Raw genomic sequence first — 24,023 nt, 5'->3', positions numbered from 1 at the left:
GTATGTCGATTTTCCAGGACCAATCCCTGCTTTTTTCTTCATCAAAGCTGCTCATCGGTAAAAATCAACAATTGAGGCTGCAAGTACCACCCAGAAACAGCATATCAACAGTAACAAATAAGAAGAAATAGGGGGAAGATGAGAGAGGGAAGGGATCCAGAACCGCAGGGAAGAAATAGAGGTAACGTACCATGAGGGAGAGGAGAGAGAAGTAAAAATGATAGCACACACTCACAATCGGTTACCAGCAGGTAATCCCATTCTTCAATTCCAATTTTATCCAAAATCTCTGTCCAACGATGGGCTACAAGTGTCTATTTAAAGAGTTGCAAACAAGAAAACCAAACCTATTCAAACTCTAAAACTGAAGTAAAGGTTGACTCTAACTTGGACTCAATAACTGAAACAAACTCTCACTCCTACTTTCTATTAACGGCTCTAACAACATAAAGAAAAAGGAAAACAAAGTATCGCTCCAAGCCTCCAACTATCACCTCCTACATGTTTACATCAACGGCTGTGACTTCAGTTATATGTTCGGGAACAAGTATCATGTAGTCAACAGAAGTTATTAACACTAGTATGGATTTTAAAGGTTTTAGCTTACATCAATAATGCCCCTTAAAGTTTAGAGGTCTCATTACACAAAAACAAAAAAGAGCGTCCCAGTGCACAAGGCTCCCGGACTGCATGGTCTGGGAGGGGCAAATGTACACAGCCTTACCCCCTGCTTCACAAAAGAGGCTGTGTCCAAGTTTTGAAACTGCAACTAACAGGTTGCAATAGCGCAACTTAACCGTTGTGTCAAAGCTCGCCCACTAGGTCTCATTACACAAAATGATACATTTATGCGACTTAACTAGGGTTTTCATTGTATTTCATTTCAATTTATTCATTAAGAGAGACCATATTGTACAAAAAAATCTGGATTATTTAGTCTTCACTTGTTTTCAATCTATTCTTCTACTAAATCCTTATCAATCCTTTGAGGTTTGATTGCTTTGTATTCTTCTTGAATTTCTACAACGTATCAGCTTGAACAAAAAAAAAGCTTAGACAATTACGGTAGTGATTACAGCTAAATGTATCAGAGATAAAGTACAGACAAATTACTAAATCAACAAAGAAGCAATTTACACTATGCAAACCAACCTTTTCGCAGGTAAATATCTTAAAGGCCAATAGAGTGAGGAACTGAAATAGTGGGGGCATTGGTAAGTCCTCCATAATTTTTTCCTGCACACCAGAGTTTCCATGATAAGGCAGTTCCTTTTCAATTAGTGTTAATTTGAAGCATCAGAAACCCTCACAGAGACGGAAAAAAAATTTCTAAGAATTAGATAAGGGCATACCCAGCGCACGAGGCTCCCGCCATTGCGGGGTCTGTGTAATTCTAAGAATTTTCTAAGAATTACATAACAATTATATAATGAGTAGTCTTCCATTCAGACTACACACTGAAAGTCTGAAAAACCAAAGTGTCATATAAAGCACAAATATGTACCTTCAACTGGTTCCAACAATCCCAAAAGTACTGTAAGAATTTATCTTCTGAAATATCCAACCTATAAAAACAAATTCAGTGCCACACATTACTAACCATGACCATGCAAAACCAAAAGACAAGAACAACAAAAAAATTTATGAATTTTCAGTTTAGTAAATAATGGATGGGAAGGTCCCAGCTAGTGCAGCTGGTAAGAACCTAGGCTTCTTGTCGCCCAGCCTTTGGTCAAATCCTGCCTTCACCTGGGAAGTTAGGTTGGGAGGTTTCCTTGTAATGCATAGGACCCTCCAAAAAATGAGTAGAATAATGAAAAACAACAGTTCTTGCTCAATTCTTGTTAAACCTTCAAACAGAGTCTCTTATTTGCTAACTCAAAACTAGATCAGGTGAGATTGAATTGATTATGTTCAATATCAACTTCACGATTGACTTTTCATAATTTACTCTCTGAATTATAAGAAATATAAAACTTTAAGAAAGAATGTTCTCAATGTACAAAAAGTCTCCATATGCCCCTATTCTATTAATAACAAAAGGGCTGAGTTCATAATAATTCATTGTTGCTCAATCTGAGATGGAGGTTGTTAACTAAAAAGGAGTCTCTTTGGGGGAGAATTCTTAAGGCTAAATATGTTCCTTCCTCCAGCCCTCTTAGTTCCCAGTTCAAACCTAAAAAGGGTTCTTGGATTTGGCATATTATATCCAGCACTTTCCCTTGGCTGCGTCGTATGGTTTGTTGGAAAATAGGGAATGGTGTTTCTGTCAACCTTTGGAGAGATCCTTGGTTACCCTGCTCGGATAATAACTGTTTAGATTCTGTTATTCAGTCATCTTCCCAGCTCTTGCATTTCTCTGACTTAATTGTGAATAGATATTGGAATCTCTCTCTAACTTATTCTAGCTTCCGTTTCTTTTATAGCTGATCTTATATCAAGAATTTTGCTGTCTAATACGATGCATGGGGACTTCTTTATTTGTCATTTATCAAAGAAGGATGAACTGAATACCAAGATAGTAGCTACATTTCTGCTTTCCTTGTCTCCTGGTTACTCACTTTCTTCCGTGCCCCAATATAAGTATTTGTGGCGACTTTTATGGAAATCTAAGGTTCACCCAAAACTCCAGGTTTTTTTGTGGAAATTGTAACGTAGAGGTGTTCCTACTAAGGCAAACATACAACGGTTTATGAGAATTGATAACCTGTGTTTTTTGCCTTGACCATATTGAAGCAGATTGGCACATTTTGCTCGCATGTCCCTTCTCCAAACGAATATGGGCAGCAGGGTTACTGGGACTTCAAACAGAATATCTTCAGGCTCACTCTTCTTGAATTACTGACTCATTTGCTTCTATCCCCTTCTAGTCAGGTTCTGGATAAGAATCTCTTTTGTGGGATTTTTGCTATCAACTGCTATTTTTTTTTATGACAAATGAGAAATCAATGTTTACAGTCTGGTGACTCACCTGATCCTGTTAAGGTGATGGCTAATACTTCTAGATGGATAGCTGATCTTCAACTTTTATCTGCCCTCCATATTACATTGCATCCTCACCATCTCCAGTTAAATCTTTGGATCTGACTGAGTACCTTGAACTTACGAGTTACAAAGTCAGGATTTGCTACAATAATATGTGATGGCAGTTTTCTCCTAACTCATGTGAAGCTGGTCGGTCATCGGTAATCACTGGCCCTCTATTTTACTGCTGCTTCTATGGACTATGGTTTTACAGGGACTGCACAGGAAGCCGAGGCAAGGGGACTGCTCCAAGGATTGCAAAAAGCTCGATCTTTAAACATTGACATTTGGACTGACTGCGCTGTTTTGGTGGAATGGGTTTCACAGGAATCACATCATTGGCCATGGGAGGTGTTTTCAGTACTTTTGGACATCATATCTACTTTGAGAACCTTTTAAATGTTTTGTATTACTAAAAAGGACAGATGTTATATAGAACCTGCTCACCAATTAGCTTTTGTTGCTAGAAGTACTAAGTGTAAGCTCGATAACTGATCATGTATATGACATTTTACAGAAATCACCAATTAGCTTTTGCTGTTTTGGTGAAATGTGTTTCACAGGAATCACATCAGTGGCCATGGGAGGTGTTTTCATTACTTTTGGACATCAGATCTATTTTGAGAAGCTTTTCCATGTTTTGTATTACTAAAAAGAACAGATGTTATATAGAACCTGCTCACCAATTAGCTTTTGTTGCTAGAAGTACTAAGTGTAAGCTCGATATATCTGATCATGTATATGACTTTTTAAAGCTTCAATGAATGTTGTTTCTATAACCAAAAAAAATAAAAAAAACAAAAAACAAAAGGTTTAAACTTGAAAGAAAAAATAGAAGTCCCAAGAGGATGGCATCAGATGAGATAATAAAGCAGTTCACATTCCAACAAATTACCTAAAATGATTGGTAAATACGATTGAATCCAACATGGACCTAGAATTTCCACTTTTTAGGTGACATCAGATGACCCACAAGACAACACATAAAATTATCAAAGAAAGACTTGCTAATCGTGGCAAGGCTTCACAAGGATAAATCAAGCCACATCAGCCATTATCCATCCAGCATGTCAAGGGGATTTGCTGCAGCTCAATAAGGGATGATTGAATAGAAAATCATTCCAGTTTCTAAATAAGTATTCCTAAATAAGTTCCAATCAATTATCTATGGGATGGAGTAATTGATGGAGGGATTTCAATTTTAAATTTTAATTTCTTTTCCATATCTGTAGTCATCAATTATCCATGCGATGGAGTAATTGATGGGGAGATTTCTTTTCCATATCTGTAGTCAATCAATTATCCATGTGACAGAGTAATTCATGGGGAGGTTTGAATTAATTCGATATCTGTATTCAATCCTAGCCTATATGAAAGGCAAGATTTGGGAGGAAAGATCAGAATTTGAAGATTAGTAAAAATAGCTCTCTGAGCTTTGACTCCATTGGAGTTCTTGCAAGCTTGTTCTCTCCTTGTCCGATTGATTCACCCCCCCCCCCACACGAATTCTTGTGCTCTCACTCTTTTACCCATCCCAGCCTCCATTAGAGGCTGCACTAGCTTGGTATCAGAGCTCTGGATAAGACTGAGAGGTAACATGGTACGAGGACGTGGAGGTTGTACTGCTAATGTGGGAAACAACAATGCAAGAGATGAAAACTTGAGTCTTCACCAAGAAATTGCTGCACTGCGACGTGAAAATGAAGCCTTGAAGAATGACGCACGACGTTAGATTCCGAGTGAGGAGACGTCCAGCCCAGATTCAGCTTCATCCGACGACGCATCCTCTGTCCGAGAAAGGAGACCACATCGCAACGGGAACCATCTTCCCCAAGAGAGGTGTGAGCCTCATTGGGACAAGAACATCCGTCGTGACATTCCTGAATTTTCAGGCACGGCTTCCCCTGATGAGATTGTCGATTGGTTGACTCTAGTTAATGAAGTCTTTTAGTACAAAGAAGTTCCAGACAACCACCGTGTAGGGATTATTGCCATGATGCTTCACAGAAGGGTCATCGCATAGTGGAGACACGAAAAACAGCTACGAGCCAATGCCGGCAAGACACCCATCTCACAATGGCAAAAGATGAAAGAGAAGATTCAAAAGAACTTTCTTCCCCGCGGATATCATCGTGAGTTGTACCAGAAATTCCAACACTTGAAGCAAGGTAAACGCACCGTGGATCAATACACTTCTGATTTTAATGAATTAGTGGTGCGAAACAACATTGATGACTCAGGGGAGATGCTTGTACACAAGTATCTTGGCGGACTTCAACCTTATATTCAAGACGTTCTAGAGGTTCTTGACATATGGGATGTGGGTGATGCACATCAAAGGGCATTGAAGGTCGAGCAAGCTCGGTCCAGGAAGAACACATTTTCTGCTTCAGCCCGATTTCAACTAAACACGGGTGGCAGTTCCAAAGGGGACGTGAACTCTGCCCAAGTTCAACGCCCAACAACTCAGACTCGCCCTGCTCAGTCCATTGGTCCAACTCAAAGCCCTACCCCTGGGATAAGTTGTTACTCTTGTGGGGAATTGGGGCATCGCTCCAATGCTAGTCCAAAGAAGAAGCCCAATGGCAAGGGCCTACTTCTAGAAAATGATGCAGATGACTTAGGAAGCAGACTACTTTGAAGCCATTGCAGACCCACAATATGACACAGAAAACGAGCATGTCTTACATGCAGATTCCGGAGAATGTCTAATGATGCGTAGGATCTATTTGACACCAAAGCAAGAGAACGGCGATCGATGGCTGCGCAATAACATTTTCCATTCAGCCTGCACCATCTCTGGCAAGGTGTGCCAATTAATTGTTGACTCCGGCCGTTGTGAAAACGTGATTTCAGAGGAAGCAGTGCGCAAACTTCAATTAGAACAACAAAGCCATCCTACGCCCTACAAGATGACCTAGTTGAAACGTGGGATCAAGGTGATTGTCAACAAGCGATGTCAGGTATCGTTATCCATTTCCCAAACATACTTTGACAAAGTTTGGTGTCATATCCTCCCCATGAATGTAAGTCACTTGATTTTGGGTCGACCTTGGCAATTTGATAGAAGAACAATGCATGATTGCTACAAAAACACTTATTCTTTTGAGCAATGAGCACAACTAAAAATTGTTTTAGCACCATCCAAGGAGCCACTCAAGACTCCGATTGCTGAAAATTCTAACTTGTTGTCCTTGAAAGACTTGCGCAGTATGATGGATGATACACAGGTGATTTACGTCCTATTAAACAAGGCTGGCAACATGGATTTTGAATCACCCATACCAGAGCGGGTTAGGCTACTGCTGGAGGAGTTTCGTGACAGTTTCTCTGCTGATTTACCTCAAGGACTTCCACCCATGCGTGACATTCAACACCAGATTGATCTAGTCCCTGGGGCGTTCCTTCCCAACTTACCCCATCATCGTATGAACCCTTCTGAACATGAGGAACTGCGCCGTCAAGTAACGGAGTTGATGGAGAAAGGTTTCGTTCGGGAGAGCCTAAGCCCTTGCCCGGTACCAGCTCTACTTGTGCCAAAAAAACAATGGTACTTGGAGCATGTGCATTGAGAGTCGGGCGATCAATAAAATCACCTTTAAATATCGTTTCCAGATTTTCAGGTTGGATGACTTATTGGACCAGCTTTCAGGGGCCACTATTTTTTTGAAGCTTGACTTAAAGAGCGGTTACCATCAAATCCGTGTTAAGCCGAGAGATGAATGGAAGACGGTATTTAAAACGCGAGATGGATTGATTGAGTGGTTGGTCAAGCCATTCGGACTATCAAATGCTCCTTCAACCTTCATGCGATTCATGACTCAGATTTTACGCCCTTATCTTGGGAGGTTTGTTGTCGTTTACTTCGATGATATCTTGATTTTTAGTAAATCTCTTAATGAACATTTGCAGCACCTCCAGGAAATTCTAACAGTGTTACGCCAAGAACACTTATTTGCAGTCGCCAATAAATGTCATTTCATGCTGGAACGAATCCCATTTTTGGGGTTCATCGTCTCTGGAGAAGGCATCTCTGTAGACGACACTAAGATCAAAGTGATTCAAGATTGGCCGATCCCTAGAAATATTCATGAAGTCCGGAGTTTTCATGGATTGGCCTCATTTTATCATCATTTTATTGCTCATTTCAGCTCTATAGCAGCGCCGTTGACGGCTTGTATGAAGAAAGTACTGTTTGAATGGACTGAGGCCGCCCAACAAAGTTTTGAGGAGCTAAAAAAACAGTTAAGTAATGTTAGAACCATAGGGGTATTTTGGACCCTTTTCTTGTATTTTTTTATGTTTCTATTATGTGGGCTTTAGTCCCACATTGCTTATTTGTACTTCTGTCCTCTATTCTCATTGATATAAATAAAGAGCTTGGGATGATCATTAATCATCCAAGCCTTACTCTAATTCTAAATCTGTTAACATGGCATCAGAGCAGGTTTTGAATTAGGGTCCTCTACCTTCTATTTTCAGCTCCTTTCTCCTCTCTCTCTCTCTCTCTCTCTCTCTGCTTCTTTGATCTCTTTCTTCTTTTCTTTTCTATTCTTCAATAGGGCAGCACTGATGAGTTGATCCATAGATCCAGGCATCCAGCTGCTGCCCTTTTTCACCTCATTCCATGGTTAAATAAGTTTTTCGATATCAACAACACCTTGGCTGCGATATTTGAAGCTTTCCATATTTGATTGATACCACCTCAACTGTAAGGAATCAATCTCCCTTATTGAAGATCAAGAACTGCAGCAGGTCCTTTGTTGAAGTTTCTTTTATCTCAGATCTGCCTTGAAGACCCCTTAGATCAATTTCTCCAAAAACAGGGTTTTTTTCAAACCCTGACAAATATCGATCTAGGGGCTGCTGTCCTTTGTTGGGGCTGATATTTGGAGGGGTGCTTAGTCTTTTCTAGACCCACACTCGAGCAAAGTTTCAGCTCAATCCAGTGCTTTTTTTGCAGGTTTCTCTCCCTACATAGATCTCAACAAAATCACGGTTTTTTTCAAAACCCTGAAAATATCGATCTCAGGTTTTTGAGCCTCTGTTGGTGTTGGTTTTTTGAAGGCTGGTTCTCCACTTATAAAGACACATCTGCCCCAAATTTGAGCCTCAACAATTCAGTTTTGGGGCCTAATCTTCCCTATATCGATTTCAGCCTAGCAGGGTTTTTTCAAAACCCTGAAAAAATCGATCTAGGCGCTACACTTGTCTGCTGCTGCTGTTTTTTGGAGACACATCTTGTGACATTGAAAGGGGATTTTCCTCCAATTTTCAGCCTTTAATTTGGAGGATTTCTTGTGTATCTTGTTACCACAGACCTTCTCTGTGATTTGGTTTTTTCTACTGCACTTATGGCTGAATCTAAAGTTTCTACGGGTACTTCTACTGATAATGGGTACAGTAGGAATGATACCCGTGATCTTCTCCCTAATCCTATCAAACTGGATGGGAGCAATTACCTGATATGGTCTCGCTCTGCCTACTTTGCCATTGCTGGCCGTGGGCTTACTGGCCATATTGATGGCACTACTGTCATGCCAGCGAAGCTGGCCCTTCTTTGACTAGGTGGATCTCCAACAATGGTGTACTTATGTCCTATTTGATTGGCTCAATGCACTCAGACCTTGCCGATGGTTTTCTTCTCCTTGATACAGCCCATCAAATTTGGTCTGCTTGCAAGGAGACATATGAACAGCTCGGTAATGATGCATATGTGTATGAGCTCCGAAAGAAGGCCAATAATACTACTCAGGGGGAGTTATCTGTCTCCAAATACTATGCTACTTTGCGTAGTCTCTAGCAGCAACTGCACCATTTTTCTGATCACCATCCCACTACAGCTGTTGATATCACTGCATATAATAAACATCTGGACAAATCAGGGTCTATGATTTTTTGGCTGGTTTGAACATGGAGTATGACCAGATTCGTGTTCAGGTATTGGGTCATTCCCCTTTTCACATACTTGAACAATCCTATGCTTTGGTCTCCTCTGAAGAGAACCGTCGGGCTGCTATGCTCCACCATCCTGTTACTGACAAATCAGCCCTCCAGTCTACTGCCCAGGCTACCCCTGCCCCTGTCGGACATGTTTCTCTTGGTGATTCTACTACAGGGACTATTACTTGTGAGCATTGTCACAAGCCTTACCACACTAAAGAGAAGTGTTGGAAACTTCACGGGAAGCCAGCTAACTTTGAGGCTAAACTGGCTGCCAAGAAAAAGACAAAAAATAAGGCAAACCACTCCGAATATGTTCCTACAACCCCGGCTACTGACACTAGCCTATCCCAGGATGATCTACATGCTTTTCTACGACTACTAAGGTCTTCCGCTACTGCTGCCTCTACTACATCAGCTCCTGCCACCTCTTCTGCTCCTTCAGGTTCACACTTTGCCCGGTCAAGTATTCCATTTGGTAGTCATTGTGCTTTTGTAGCTTCCCATCCTTGGATCATAGATTCTGAGGCTACGGATCACATGACCGGTTCCTCTAGCCCGTTCCATCAGTATTCTCCCACTTCTAGGAAAGACAAGGTCAAAGTAGTTGATGGTTCCCTTTCCTCCATATCTAGAAAAGGAATCATCAACTGCACTTCCTCCCTTACTTTGTCTTTGCATATTCCTAATTTTACTACTAACCTTCTTTCTATTAGTAGTCTTACTCGTGATCTTAACTGTAAAGTGACTTTTTTTCCTTCCCATTGTGTATTTCAGGATCTGGCCTCTGGGAAGACGATTGGATTGCGTAAAGTGCATGGTGGTTTATAGCTGCTTGATGATGGTCGTCTCACTCCACCCTCGTTACCATCTCCACATCAGAACTCCTTAGTCTCTTCTGAAATTTACCAGTGGCACTCTAGATTAGGTCATCCTCCATTAGGAATGTTAACATCTTTATTTCCTACTTTGGTCAAATCATGTGATAAGACCGATTTTTTTTGTGAGGCTTATGTTTTGGCCAAATAGACGCGTTCTACTTATTCAGTTTCAATTAAAAGGAGTTCTTCACTCTTTCAATTGGTACATTCTGATTTTTGGGGCCCTAGTCGTAAAACTTCCCTTTCTGGTCATCGTTGGTTTAGTTCTTTTATTGATTGTCATTCTAGGCATACATGGGTTTATCTTATGCATACTAAGAGTCAAGTTTTTTCCTGTTTTCAGCATTTCCATAGAATGGTCCAAACTCAGTCCCAGGCTAATCTCAAGGTTTTGAGAAGTGATAACGACATTTGTTGGAAGTGACCAGGGCGTTGATGTTTTCGCGCCATGTCCCCTCCCAATATTGGGGGGATGCTATCCTCACTGCAACCTATCTCATTAATCGGTTGCCTTCTCGTGCTCTTGACTCTCGCAGTCCAGCTGAACTTTTACATGGGAATTCCACCTTTGTGGTTCCTCCCAAGGTGTTTGGTTGTGTATGTTATGCCAGAGACACGAAATCTCATGGTAAACTTGACCCTCGTGGGTTGCGGTGTGTTTTCATGGGTTACTCTCCAACACAAAAAGGTTATAAATGTTACCATCCCCCTTCCCGTCGTACTCTGCTCAGTATGGATGTTGTTTTTCACGAACGTCTTTCCTATTATCCATCTCCACATCTTCAGGGGGAGAATTCTGGTTCTAGTGAAGATGTGTTTGTGCTTCCTCCTCTTGAGGCTCCTCCTACTTTGGAGCCTATGGCTGCTATCCAACCTACTTTGGAGCCTACTTTGGCTGTTGCCCCTTCTTCCACAGGGATTCCTTTACAAGGAGAGCTTATAGAAAATAATGATGGTCATGTTCCTAGGCAGGGGGAGTTGACTCCAATCCAAAAGACCATCAGTGAATTTCAAAAGAGAATTGACAACTCAAATGTTATCACCTACCAAAAGAGATGCTCCAAAAGAGGGCAGCATCAATCCACTGTGGCACCCATACCTATCCAATTGCCGGCTCAGGATCCAGATCCTCGTCCTCCTCCTCCTGGTGAGACTTCTCCTTCCAAACTACCTATTGCTCTTCGCAAAAATACTAGGACTTGCACCTTGCATCCCATTTCTTACTTTGTTTCTTATAGTTCTCTTTCTCCGTCTTTTCGTGCATTTGTGTCTTCTCTTTCTTCTAATTCTGTTCATAAAAATTGGCAGGAAGCGTATGCAGATGGAAAGAAGAAGACAACTATGTTAGAAGAAATGAAAGCCTTGAAAAAAAAATAATACTTGGGATCTTGTAGATCTTCCTCCAAGTAAAAGACCAGTGGGATGTAAATGGGTGTTTGTGGCCAAACAGAAGGTTGATGGCACTGTGGATCGGTATAAGGCACGTCTGGTTGCAAGAGGCTTCACTCAGACATATGGGATTGACTACCACGAGACCTTTGCTCCTGTTGCAAAGTTGAATACAGTTCGGGTTTTGCTATCTTGTGTAGTCAATCTTGGATGGGATCTACAACAGCCAGATGTGAAGAATGCCTTCCTAAATAGAGAACTTGGTGAGGAGCTGTACATGGATATTTCACCAGGGTTTTCTTGTGACAGTAATCAAGGTAAAATGTGACAGTTGAAGCGAGCACTTTACGGGCTGAAGCAGTTACCTAGAGCTTGATTTGGTCGGTTTCACAAAGCCATGATTTCTGTGGGCTATAAACAGAGTAATGTTGATCACACTCTCTTTACAAAGAGGGCTAGAAAAATGATCACTGTTCTTATAGTCTATGTGGATAACATTGTGGTTATTGGCAACAATGGTGATGAGATCAACCGGTTGAAAAAGCTTCTTGGGCAGCAGTTTGTGATTAAAGATCCAGGGAAGCTACGGTACTTTCTAGGGATTGAGGTTGTCAGGTCTTCTAAAGGCATCTTTCTCTTCCAAAGGAAGTATATCCTAGACTTGTTGTCTGAAACTAGTTTGTCAGGATGTCACCCTTCAGATACTCCTATGGAGGCTACTGTTCGTCTCAAAGAAAAGGAGGGTGAACCTATTGATAAAGGCCGGTACCAAAGACTAGTGGGGAAGCTTATTTATCTCTCACACACACGTCCAAACATTGTTGTTGCTGTGAGTACTGTGAGTCAGTTTATGCATGACCCTATTCTTCTCATATGGAGGCTGTCCTTCGGATTCTTCACTACTTGAAGTTAGCTCCTGGAAAAGGCATTCTTCTATCTCCTCATGATCACCTATGGATAGAGGCATATACCGATGCTGATTGGGCTAGTTCTGCTGATCGAAAATCTATCTCTGGGTATTGTTCTTTTGTAGGGGGCAATCTTGTCACTGGGCGTAGCAAGAAGCAAAATATGGTGGCTCGTTCTAGTGCTAAAGCAGGGTTTCGTGCTATGGCACAAGGCATTTGTGAGTTACTTTGGCTAAAAGGCTTGGTACAAGACCTTGGTGTTCTTGTTCATCTTCCTCTGATGTTTTACTGTGACAACAAAGCTGCAATCAGCATTGCTCACAATCCAGTATAGCAAGATCGCACCAAGCATGTTGAAGTGGACAGACATTTTATCAAGGAAAAGTTGGAAGACGGATTGATTTGTGTTCCCTTTGTAAAGTCTACTGATCAGGTTGCTGATATTTTCACCAAGGGATTGTCAGGAAAATTGTTCCAGCCTAATCTAGTCAAGTTGAGCATGATTGATATATTTGCTCCAACTTGAGGAGGAGTGTTAGAACCGTAGGGGTATTTTGGACCATTTGCTTGTGTTTTTTATGTTTCTATTATGTGGGCTTGAGTCCCACATTGCTTATTTGTACTTCTGTCCTCTATTCCCATTGATATAAATAAAGAGCTTGGGATGATCATTAATCATCCAAGCCTTACTCTAATTCTAAATCTGTTAACAAGTACTACCCCTGTTTTAGCACTCCTAGACTTCAACGTTGTGTTTAAAGTACATTGTGATGCCTCAATCACAAGTATTGGCGTTGTACTCAGTCAAGGAGGGCGACCTGTCGCCCATTTCAGTGAAAAGCTTACTAGTGCAAGGCAGCGATATAGTACTTATGACTTGGAATTTTATGCCCTCTACCGCACACTGGAGCATTGGCGACAATACTTGGTGCACCGCGAATTTGTGCTCTACACTGATCATGAAGCACTTAAATACATCGCCGGGCAACAAAAACTAAATTCCAAGCTAGCCAAATGGGCAGTTCAACTTCATTATTAAGCATAAGGCGGGTACTCAAAACCAAGTGGCGGACGCTTTGAGCCGAAAGCACACCCTACTATCCACCATGCGCACCACCACTTTGGGCTTCGACTCATTTCAAGAGCTTTATGATGAAGATGAATTTTTTTCAGCCATTATGCAGAATATACTCAACAATAGAAGTGCTGATTATACTCTATGTGATGGGTTTATTTTTAAAGGGAACCGCCTCTGTATCCCTGATTGTTCATTGCGCCTTAAAGTGATTGGCAAATTGCATAACGAAGGCCACTTTGGAAGCGACAAGACACTACAAATGGTAGCAAGCCATTATTTTTGGCCTCGTCTCAAGCGCGATGTGGAACATTTTGTCATGCGTTGTCGGATCTACCAAGCCGCCAAGGGAACAGCCACGAATGCAGGACTTTATCTGCCGCTGCCCATTCCCAAAGCACCATGGACAGACATTTCCATGGATTTTGTGTTGGGGCTGCCTCGCACTAATCGCGGGATGGATTCGATTTTTGTCGTTGTGGACAGATTCTCTAAAATGGCTCACTTCATTCCATGTCGCAAGACAATGGATGAATTTCAAATTGCAGATTTATTTCTCAAGGAGATTGTCCGATTACGTGGCATTCCGGAGACTATCACGTCCGATCGTGACACGAAATTTTTGAGTCACTTTTGGCGTCAATTATGGAGGGGACTTGGCACCAAGCTGCAATTCAGTATGGTTTTTCACCCACAAACCAATGGTCAGACAGAAGCCGTGAACCGTTCCTTGGGGAACTTGCTGCGAAGTTTGATTGATGACAATCCCAGGGCATGGGAGGGTCGCTTGGCTCTAGGCGAGTTTATCTTCAATTGTTCCATTAACCGCACCACAGGATTCAGTCCCTTCTTGATCGTGTATGGTCAACAACCCAAAACTGCTTTGGACCTTGCCCCAATACCATACCCCGCGACAGCTTCCCTGAAGGTAGAAGATCTTATTACCCAGCTGCAGAAATTCACAAGGATGTGCACAACCGTTTGGAGCAAACATCAGCTTCTTACAAGGCAACAGCAGATAAGAAGCAGCGTGAAGTAATTTTTGAACCTGGTGATTTTGTGTGGGCATTACTTCCCCCTAAATGACAACCAGTCGAGAATTATAGTAAGTTGAACGACATTAAGGCAGGACCATTTGAAATAGTCGAACGCATTAATCCTAATGCCTAACGTTTGAAACTCCCCTCTCATTTTCGCACATCTGATGTGTTCAATGTCCGTCATCTCACTTCTTATTTGGGCGACTTGGATGATGATGGATCGAATTCGGGGACGAATTCTTTTCAACCTGGAGGGAACGATGCAGCCCTGGGCCACGAAGTTGACAAAGTAGATGTTGCATTGAATCATCCCAAGGTCCTGCGAAGATCGGCTGAAGATTAGTAAAAATAGCTCTCTGAGCTTTGACTCCATTGGAGTTCTTGCAAGCTTGTTCTTTCCTTGTCCGATTGATTCCCCCCCCCCCTACACGAATTCTTGTGCTATCACTCTTATCGATCCCAGCTTCCATTAGAGGCTGCACAAATAAACCTCCTTGAGATCTAGAATTAACACCAAAAAACTCCTCAGGCCTTTCCCCCCTTAAAGCCTGAAGGTCTATAAACTTAATCATCTTAGACTGAAGGCTACTTTCTCCATAGATTTAACTTTTAAATTTCAGGTTATTTGGTTAGGAATAATAAACACTAAAACCAAATAACAGCATAGGGCTGGTTCAATCGCAAGTTTTTCTCCATCGCTGGTTTCTGGTTTTAACGAAAGAAGAAGACCATGGTGACAAGTTGTTAAATGTCACCATATCTCCTCCTTTTCCAAAAGTATCCCTCTTTTACTCTAATTCTGTAATACACGTGCCCAAAATATAAGGGTAATTTGGACATTTCACACTTTGGCGTAGATTCTGAACCAGCGGCCAACTGAGATCTTGATTTTTGGATGCACAATCACTGGAATTTGAGATAAAATGATTAGTTTTATTAAGTATTTATTTTGTTGGAATTTGCGCATAAGCTAGCAACTAGCTTATTGGTTGACAGTTTGTTACACCCGTGCCCAAAACAGGCCTAATTTGAACTTTTTATAATAGGTGCTACTCTGGAAACTGTCGACACTAATGACTTGAGGACTATGACAGTCAAGGAGTCAAGTGGAAGCATTGACTATCCTCTATATACTGTCAAAATACTGTGCATAACCCCCCTAAAATAACCTTGAAAGCAGGAGAGAAACAGTGGTGAAATCCCAGCTGAATCAGAGCTGGAATTGATCCACCGGCCAATCATTACAGGCAGATCATGATCTGTTGGTGACTTCAACTGGTGCCCGGTGGGTCTTGTTGTCCAATAATGGGCTGCTGTCCGTGAGACCCCAGTGTCCCGTGTCAAAACCTCCCCCGTGTGTCTCAACTCATTGTGAGACCTACCTTTAACTTTGTACTCATTATGAAGTCAAGGTGGTGGGCTCACATGGTCCAACTGGGAAAATAAACAGTTTGGTAGAATAAAGCCATGCAGGCAATGGGCCTTAGTGGCTTAAACCTATAAATAGAGTTGTGAGCTTCTCAAGCTCATTACCAACACATCAAAACCATAGGAGAGAGAGGAAAGAAAGGGAAAAGATGAAGAAGACACAGTGGGAGCTGGAACCTACAGCAGACTGTTGTCCGCACCCAGACCAGGTAGGCACTATGGTCCTTCACCTCCTCTCCATTTCCATCATTCTGAACCTAGGGTTTAGGATTTCTGGCTCTATGGCCAGCTGGTGTGCTATTGTTTTAGGGTACTGCACCCTCATGCACACCCCCAACCCGGTGACAGAATGAATTCCCAGTGTTTTGGGTGAAAACAATCAAACCCTAGGTTTTAGGGTTTCGGACGGAGATTTGACCGTATCTCTTGTTCTGTTCAGTGAAACTCGATGCCACTTGGTTCAAAAGATAGGTGGAGTGATCACCTACAACCTCTATGGAATGGAAATGATCCCGGAACTGTGTCGGATGGAACCTGGCCTAAAACCCAATTCTCAGATGAGATGTGATTATAGTAGTGCCACAATGAGACCTTATGTGATTGGGAGTACGTGTTATGGATTTTGATATGGCGTCATATGGTTTTTGACTCATTGAGAGCATGATTTTTATTTTTGTTGTATACTTGACAACATGTGAGCATATTATTTGAAATATTTTCTTTTGTTTAAAAGACATTTGATTTTACCAATATTATTGTGGTGAGTGTTTCCCCTTACTAAGATTTCCCGAGCTTTCCCCATAATATTTTCAGATGTTGATGAACAAGCACTGTGTATATGTGAGGTGTGCACGGTGGATGGAGATGTTGATGTTGGAGAGGATGGTTATCAGGCTGAGGACGCTTCATAATGTTATTTTTCATTTGGATAGACAGACTTAGTTTGAGATTGATCTTACTTACATAGAATTTATTTCAATTGGGTTGTAATAATGATTTACATTACTTTTAATTTCCCTTAGTTGTGGTGCCACCAGCACTTTGAGTTTAGACATTTGAGGTATAGTTGACTTATTTGACATTGAGGTTAAAATATTTATAACTTCCGTTGTAATTGTATATGGTGTGAGATGTGAGAGATGATTTGAGGTGATTATGATTCGTCAGTGTTCACGATCTTAAACCCATTTTTTATCTTGGTTATCGTGACGACCCATACTCCTAAGATGGGTTTTGAGGCGTTACAAATTCGGTTTTGTCGCATACTTTATAATAACTTCCAATATTGTCCCCATATAAAAATGCAAAAGATAAGTGTGTCCCAAAGAACATCCACCTTTCAATTAACCCCTTAACAATTCTGGTTATTTACCAGATTGCCTTTCTCACATGCTACCTTTGATATAGTTACAGAATTGCCATTATTTTTTAATTTTGGCAATTCTACACTTGGGTGGGCCCATAAGCAGACCCAAATAGGATTTTGTGACCCGGGTTCCGCATCACCAGGCATTGAAGGAGGGTAAAAAACCAAGGTGACACCAACAAGGCCCCCAGGTGCGGGTTAAAATTGGAAAAAATTAATATAACCAATCCCTTATGTTGTGGTAATTGGGAATACCAATACTTCCTTAATCGTTGATTGCCTGTCTTGACTTGATTGATTGGTAAATGCTCGATGTCTTCTCTTTACTTTTTTATTTCTTCATAACATAAACTCATAATAACCAAAAGGAAAAAGGGAAAGACTTTACTATCACTGCAGTATAGTTTTAAAGAGAGGAAAAATAACATTAACACTCCCCCTCAAGCTGGAGGATTAATATCACCCATGCCCAACTGGGAACAACTGTCAAGGAAGGTAGGACAAAATAGAGCTTTTGTGCACATATCACCTAGTTGGTTGCCAGAACGAACAAAAAGACTAGAGATCGAATTCCTCATTGCAACATCTCTCACAAAATGACAGCCAAGCCTCAATATATCTAATCGGCACATCCTCATTACAACATCTCTCACAAAATGACAGCCAAACCTCAATATATCTAATCGGCACATGAAAAACAAGACTCTCTCTCTCTCTCTCTCTCTCTCTCTCTCTCTCTCTCTCTCTCTCTCTCTCTCTCTTCTTGTTTCTTCTTGTTTCTTCTTCTCCTTTATTCGAGTTGGTTGTTATCGGTATGCTATTGTCACAAACAGGTTGCAAATCAGAATCTAACCCAGACATACATTTTTCTACTTGAAATTCAACACGTTGAGATTTCAACACTTCTATGTCGTTAGATAAGGGTTGGTAGACGACCAGTTTTTCCCATATACCTTTGAGTGAATTATAATATTCACCAACTGATTTATGTTTGAAGGAAAAGATCCTTTCATAAAGATCATACACTTGGGACATATTCTTGTCATTAAAGAAACTCTCCTTCAAATCATCCCAAACACCCTTTGACATGGTATGAAACATAACATTGGTAGCCATGGTTGGTTCCATACTATTCCATAACCATAGAAGTAAAGTATCATTCTAAAACATCCATTCTTTATATGCTGTATTGTCTGAAGATGGTGGGGATGACAATATATAATCCAGTTTACCCTTTGCATTGATATAAATTTTCACTGCTTGAGCAAGGGAACCCATCAACCCATAGATTAACCAAGGGAACCCATCAAACAAAGAGGCAGCAGCACCACCATTGCAATCTAGGGTTAGTTTAAACCATGAGATCTTAAGGAACTCTCCAAACAAAGAAAAAAAATACTTCAAAGAAGTAATCTAGGGTTATTGATTAATACTGCTCTGATATCATGATGCAATATCAGATTAATAATAAATCAATAACCAAGAAGAGAGAAGAGAGAAGAAAGGAGAAGAAAAGAGACACCAAGAGAGAGAAGGAGCTGATCAAAATAGGTCGTTCACAGCATGGAAAGAGATCTCGGTTTCACAAGAAACCGAGACGAGTTAAACAGTGTCACTTATCCCATTCGAGAGGAAACCTGGCTGGAAACCAGGACAAGTACTTATTTATGCCAGAAACCAGGACAGACACTTATTTATGCCTAATATCATTTAATATTTGGTATTTCATTTACTTAAGAATTAAGATATCATTCATAAATAAGCAAACACCCCCTATTTGAATCCAATAAAAATGGTTAAAAAATCAAATTCCAAAAGGATAAAAAGTCAACCCCCCAAGCTTCAAGAACAAAAAATGAATTTTCGGTGGTAGGTGAAATTTTCAACTTTCTAATGCTGGAGTTTTTCTCAAATCTAAAAATTTCATAGATCTTAATATGGTAAAACATTGCTAAAAACGAAAAGTGTGGTAAAATATTCATTTGTTTTGATGTCTAAACAAATATTTTCATTCAAAGCGATTTTAAACAACATTCGCACACACCAAATTAAGTTTGACGGGAACATAACTCCTACAATAGAAATCAGATTTAAGCACTCTTGGATTTGTTGGAAAGCTTTCAACAGGAAAGCTTTGTTGAAAGCTTTCAACAGGAAAGCTTTGTTGAAAGCTTTCCAACAAATCCAAGATTGATTAAATCTGATTTATATTGAAGGACTTATGTTCCGGTCAAACCTAATTTGGTATGCGTGAAATACCAAATATAAAAAACATTGATTGGACAATGCAGTACATGCATGCAATGCATGTGTGTGCGTATGTGTTGTATGTGCTCGTGCAGTGCATGTGTGTAGAAAGTTTGCATCATCATACTGGACAATTCTTCACCAAAAAAAAAATACTGGACAATTAAAATACTCAAGTACATTAAAGAAAAAAGAAATATGTATATGTAGTTGTTAAATGGTAACGCTTTTAAATACTAACCCATCTATACGAAACCTTTCTCTCACATCAATTAGATGTGGGGATGTGAAGAGTCCAGTTCTCAAACCATATTCACGTAAAATGGCTTCACAGAATGTGCATGTTGAACCCTGCAATAAAAATTTTGTTGAGAACAAAAGTGCATTCCAACAATTTAAAATTTTCTCATGTACAAATCCTATCATGAAGATGGCTCAAATAATCTGCAAGATAACATGAATTTCTCATGCACATTCATGACCCAATAAGGACAGGACACATATACAGCCCTAAATTTCTCATGTCCAGTTCTTTCATCTTTCTTTTTCTTTTTCCTTTTATTTTCTATCTTTTCACTTGTCATTTCCAGTTTTCGTTTCTCATCTCATTCCACATCCCTCTTTCCCCATCCCTTCATTCCCCTTTTTTGTCTTGACCGCAGTTTCCCCTACTTTGGTTTTGTTGGATCCATGTGGCCTACCCCCATTAAGTTGGGATAAGGGCATAAGACTGAGTTTGTTGTTGTTGTTGGTATTTTGGTTTGTGCTCAAATATTTTGGATATCTATCTCATCCATTTCACCATCTATCCATCTAGTAAGTTTCAGACTACATGTATTTTCCCAAGTGGGAAATACAAAATATGTTTGAAAACTAATCTTCAATCTAACAGGCTAAAAATACAAGGTAAAAGTTCAGTACATAATTGTCAAGGCGTGGGAAATACAGAATATGTTTGAAAACTAATCAACTTCAACATCTTCAATTTAACGGCTAAAAATACAAAGGTAAAAGTTCAATACATAGTTGTCAAGGCGTCACCTAGGCCTACCATCCAGGCGCAGCCGTGGTTGTCTAGGCGGGCATCCTGTTGGTGTCGCCTTGGTCTAGGCCCCCTCCAACTCCTTGGGTCGTCTGGACGCCGTGACAACTATGGTTCAATACAAGGTGGCAGACTTAGTTGAGATGGGAACCCCAAGTTGACATCTCACTAATTCAAGGCGTACATTTGTATGGCTCAAACCTGAATTGTGACATAGTTGTGGGGCCACTATGACATGGATCCACCCTGTTTTTATAAGTGACGGCTACCAAATTCACTACCACTTTGAATATTATCCTTCCCCCTCACCCTCCCCCTCTTCACTGTATGAAGTGGGTCAGATTCAAATCAAATTCATAAGTAGAGGGCCATAACCCAGTGCAAGTTCCACTTTCACAGGATTCCGGGAGGGATGGACACAAGCTGGTCCTAACATTCAGCATTTTTTGTACGAAGTGGCCACCCTCAGACTAGAACCTGCGTCTTAATGCTGGCAACCCAAGCTTCTACCATTGCACCAAACAAAGGCCCCCTAGTGATCCAAATCTAACGTGCATAGAAAATTCCAAGAACCCATCCAATAATCCAACAGATCACTCATCCAGCATTTCAAATTCAAAAGCTAATAAATATTTAAAGGGAGAAAGAACGCCACCCGGTCGCACCAGACATGCCGCCCCTGTGCCCTGACACAGGGGCGCACGAAATGACCGCCGAACCCCTTGTCATTTCCGGGGTTCCAAGGGGGTGTGGGAGTCATTTCGCACGCCCCTGTGTCAGGGCGCAGGGGCGGCATGCGCTGCACGACCGGGTGGCGTTCTCTTTCCCATATTTAAATATCCAATTATAACTTACCCAGTCCAATTATATATTACCAGTTACGTATTTGAAAGAAATTCATAGAGAACACAATATCCACTTCTGAGAAATACTTTGCACAGAAAGAAAAAAAGATAAAAACCAAAGAGCCTTAAAATTGTAAAATGAACAATTCAAATATTATGTACGTAATTATAATATAAATTTCCTGTGTATATATAAGTGAAAATAATCAGATCAGGGCATTACCAAACTGGTTTCAATGACTAATCAAAACACTTGTAATTTGATTAGATCTTTATCAGATCGGATCCAAACCTTGTTGAATACCTATCAGGCTATCATCAAATTGGATCTGGAACGAGATCCAATCCATTAACAACCTACACAATGAGCTCAGGTCTCAAAAACTTTAAAATCCCTCCATGAACAAGATACTGCTAGTCTTGTACATGGCTTAGCCTAGATGGGTTATGATCTCGAACCGAAAACAAAAAGATGGACCAAAATATTTCCGTCCATTACAGCCAAAATTGTGAACCTCAGATACAAGTCCTGAGTGCTGAGCATAAATCCATTGCTAACACCAGCAGAAGTGGAAAGAATAATACAAATGCTATCAGGAACATAAATAAGAAAAAGTTAACCATTCTAAAGAAAGACAACACAGATATGATGCATATATTTTAATAAAACATTTTTCTTATATGGGTTTATATGGATGAATACCTTCCCTTTAGTTCCAGCAACATGAATAATTTTGAGACCAGCTATTTGTTCCTCCAAACCTAACATCTGCAGACAAAAGAATGATTTCTCAGTAACCTGATTAGAAAATAAATAAAAATTAAAGGACATGGTAATAAATACCTAGATCACAAACTTATAATATAAGAAGCATATTTCTGGCTACAACCAGGACAGCATACACAGAAATAATAAGCTCACAAAGGAAACATGCAAAAATTGAAGTAGCCTAGTTTCCAAATTCCTTCGCCCGTACATACATGAGAGGAAGAAGAAAAAGTGGCAGAAAAGATAATGATCAATATTAGACCATAACTCCCATAGCACATAATAATATGACCATGGTTGTCACAGTGTCTAGGCGAACCAAAGCATAGGAGGGGGCCTGGATGCAGGGCCGTTTAAATATATTCACAATTACTCCACATGAACAACTTGCTCTTCTTCCAAGCTTCAGGGTTGAGGGGTTAGGTGTTGCTTAATATGAACACAGAAACTTCTTATGAGCTGTACACAACTTTTCTTGATCATGATATCAAGGTTTTAAGTCTTGGCACGTATCATACCATAAAGGCCAATAAAATAATTATTTTTAAAAAGCAATTTCTATCTTCTCTGTATCAACCGATACAGATCAATACTTTCCTATACGGTACTGATCCGGTCCAATACGGGACCGATACGGATTGATGCAGGTCAAATACTCTTGATATGACTCCTTTAAACCTACAAAACAGAAACCATGAGTAAAATACGAAACTGAGAGCAACCAAAAGGCCTTGGAAACTTGTTTTTCTCTCCAATCTGAGTTGGGGAAAATCATCTAGCATAACAACGACCCTAATCTTCACCATTTTAACAAGTTTTGGGGATTTATAGTGCTCAAGTCATGGATAGAAACAGATTTTGGAAAAAAAAGAGGTAAAGTTGTAGATCTTTATTTTTGTGGCTCAAATCTCTTTTTTTTTTTTTTTCCTTCCTTTTTTTTTAATGCATCACTAGATTAGGTAAAAACGACTCAAATCCTTGCATCAAACTGATATATATTTACATATTGTATAATAAGTGTTTTATGCTAATGCTTCAAAACTGTATTTTACATGTACCTTAAGCACATCCATGTGTTTCTTGATCATTTCTATGTGTATTTTGCATCTCTCCAATATGGTATGATACATCTTTTAAATCACCCTTACGATATGATACCCGATACCGATACTTTAAACTTTGCATGAAACATTCAAAGTATGATGGCAAATCAAGAGAACTGTAAAGTCTCCCATAATCCAAATTACCAACCTAATCTTATAGAAATCATGAACAACTTGGTCCTTGCACTTACAGGAAACATTTGCAACAAACAACTATAACTGGTACTTGCATTTACCTTAAGATAAATATGCATCCTCTCCAATTTCCCATATCTACAAGAAGTTATTCCATCTATACTTGATTTATCTCCACGCTTCTGACGATAAATGAGAGAGGAAAGTGCTTCCATAGCAGTTTCATAAGAAGAAGACAGAGGGAAGTCTTGAAAGCTTCTTTCTGCAACTTCATCACTTCTCATTTTCTCGATGACTTGAAAGGACCACCTTTTATATCTCAAACCTGCAAGTTCAGAAACTCATAGGTGAAGGGACACAATACAGCCACCTGAAAAAGGAAAACGAATTTTGCAAATACATAACAAAAATTAAAATAAAAGACCAGGAAGGCATGAAATACCAAGACATCTGCAAACTCCATAAATCAACCATTACATAAAGTATAGTAGAAGTAACTACAAGGTTGCAAAAGCAAGATGCAAACGAAAAGACAGAAAAGTTTATTAGCTTGTCAATCGTTTAGTTGACAAACAGCTCTAGACAAATAGGCAGTGGATATGATCCCAGCCTACACGGGACCTGTGAAAGTAGGTAAAAGTGATAAAGAGAGGTCTTCATGAAGGAGAGACACAATGAGACATAATAGAGATATGACAAGGATAAACATGAAGCAAACTGTAGGAGAAAGGGGGGGAATAAGTCATTTAGCACTTTTGTGAAGGAACACAAGTTTTCACTATGATTTCTTCAATGGGAAGAGCAAACTAAATGAATTATAGCTTGCAT

At 40.2% G+C, this 24,023-nt stretch overlaps 1 protein-coding gene across 1 annotated transcript in view; it reads right to left on the bottom strand.

The window, feature by feature from the left end:
* Positions 1-24,023, bottom strand: part of LOC122642817 (folylpolyglutamate synthase-like) — a 72,861-nt gene that overhangs the window by 45,896 nt on the left and 2,942 nt on the right. Inside the window, exons 3-7 of the mRNA XM_043836417.1 lie at positions 23,297-23,520; positions 21,892-21,957; positions 19,543-19,652; positions 1,505-1,565; positions 1,153-1,236 (exon numbers count right to left, since the gene is read on the bottom strand). Of these exons, the coding sequence (XP_043692352.1) occupies positions 1,153-1,236; positions 1,505-1,565; positions 19,543-19,652; positions 21,892-21,957; positions 23,297-23,520 (545 nt within the window). The remainder of the gene's footprint in view (positions 1-1,152; positions 1,237-1,504; positions 1,566-19,542; positions 19,653-21,891; positions 21,958-23,296; positions 23,521-24,023) is intronic.

The sequence above is a fragment of the Telopea speciosissima genome, chromosome 10 (assembly GCF_018873765.1).
Source record: "Telopea speciosissima isolate NSW1024214 ecotype Mountain lineage chromosome 10, Tspe_v1, whole genome shotgun sequence".
Lineage (NCBI taxonomy): Eukaryota > Viridiplantae > Streptophyta > Magnoliopsida > Proteales > Proteaceae > Telopea > Telopea speciosissima.
This window is presented reverse-complemented; position numbering and strand designations above follow the sequence as displayed.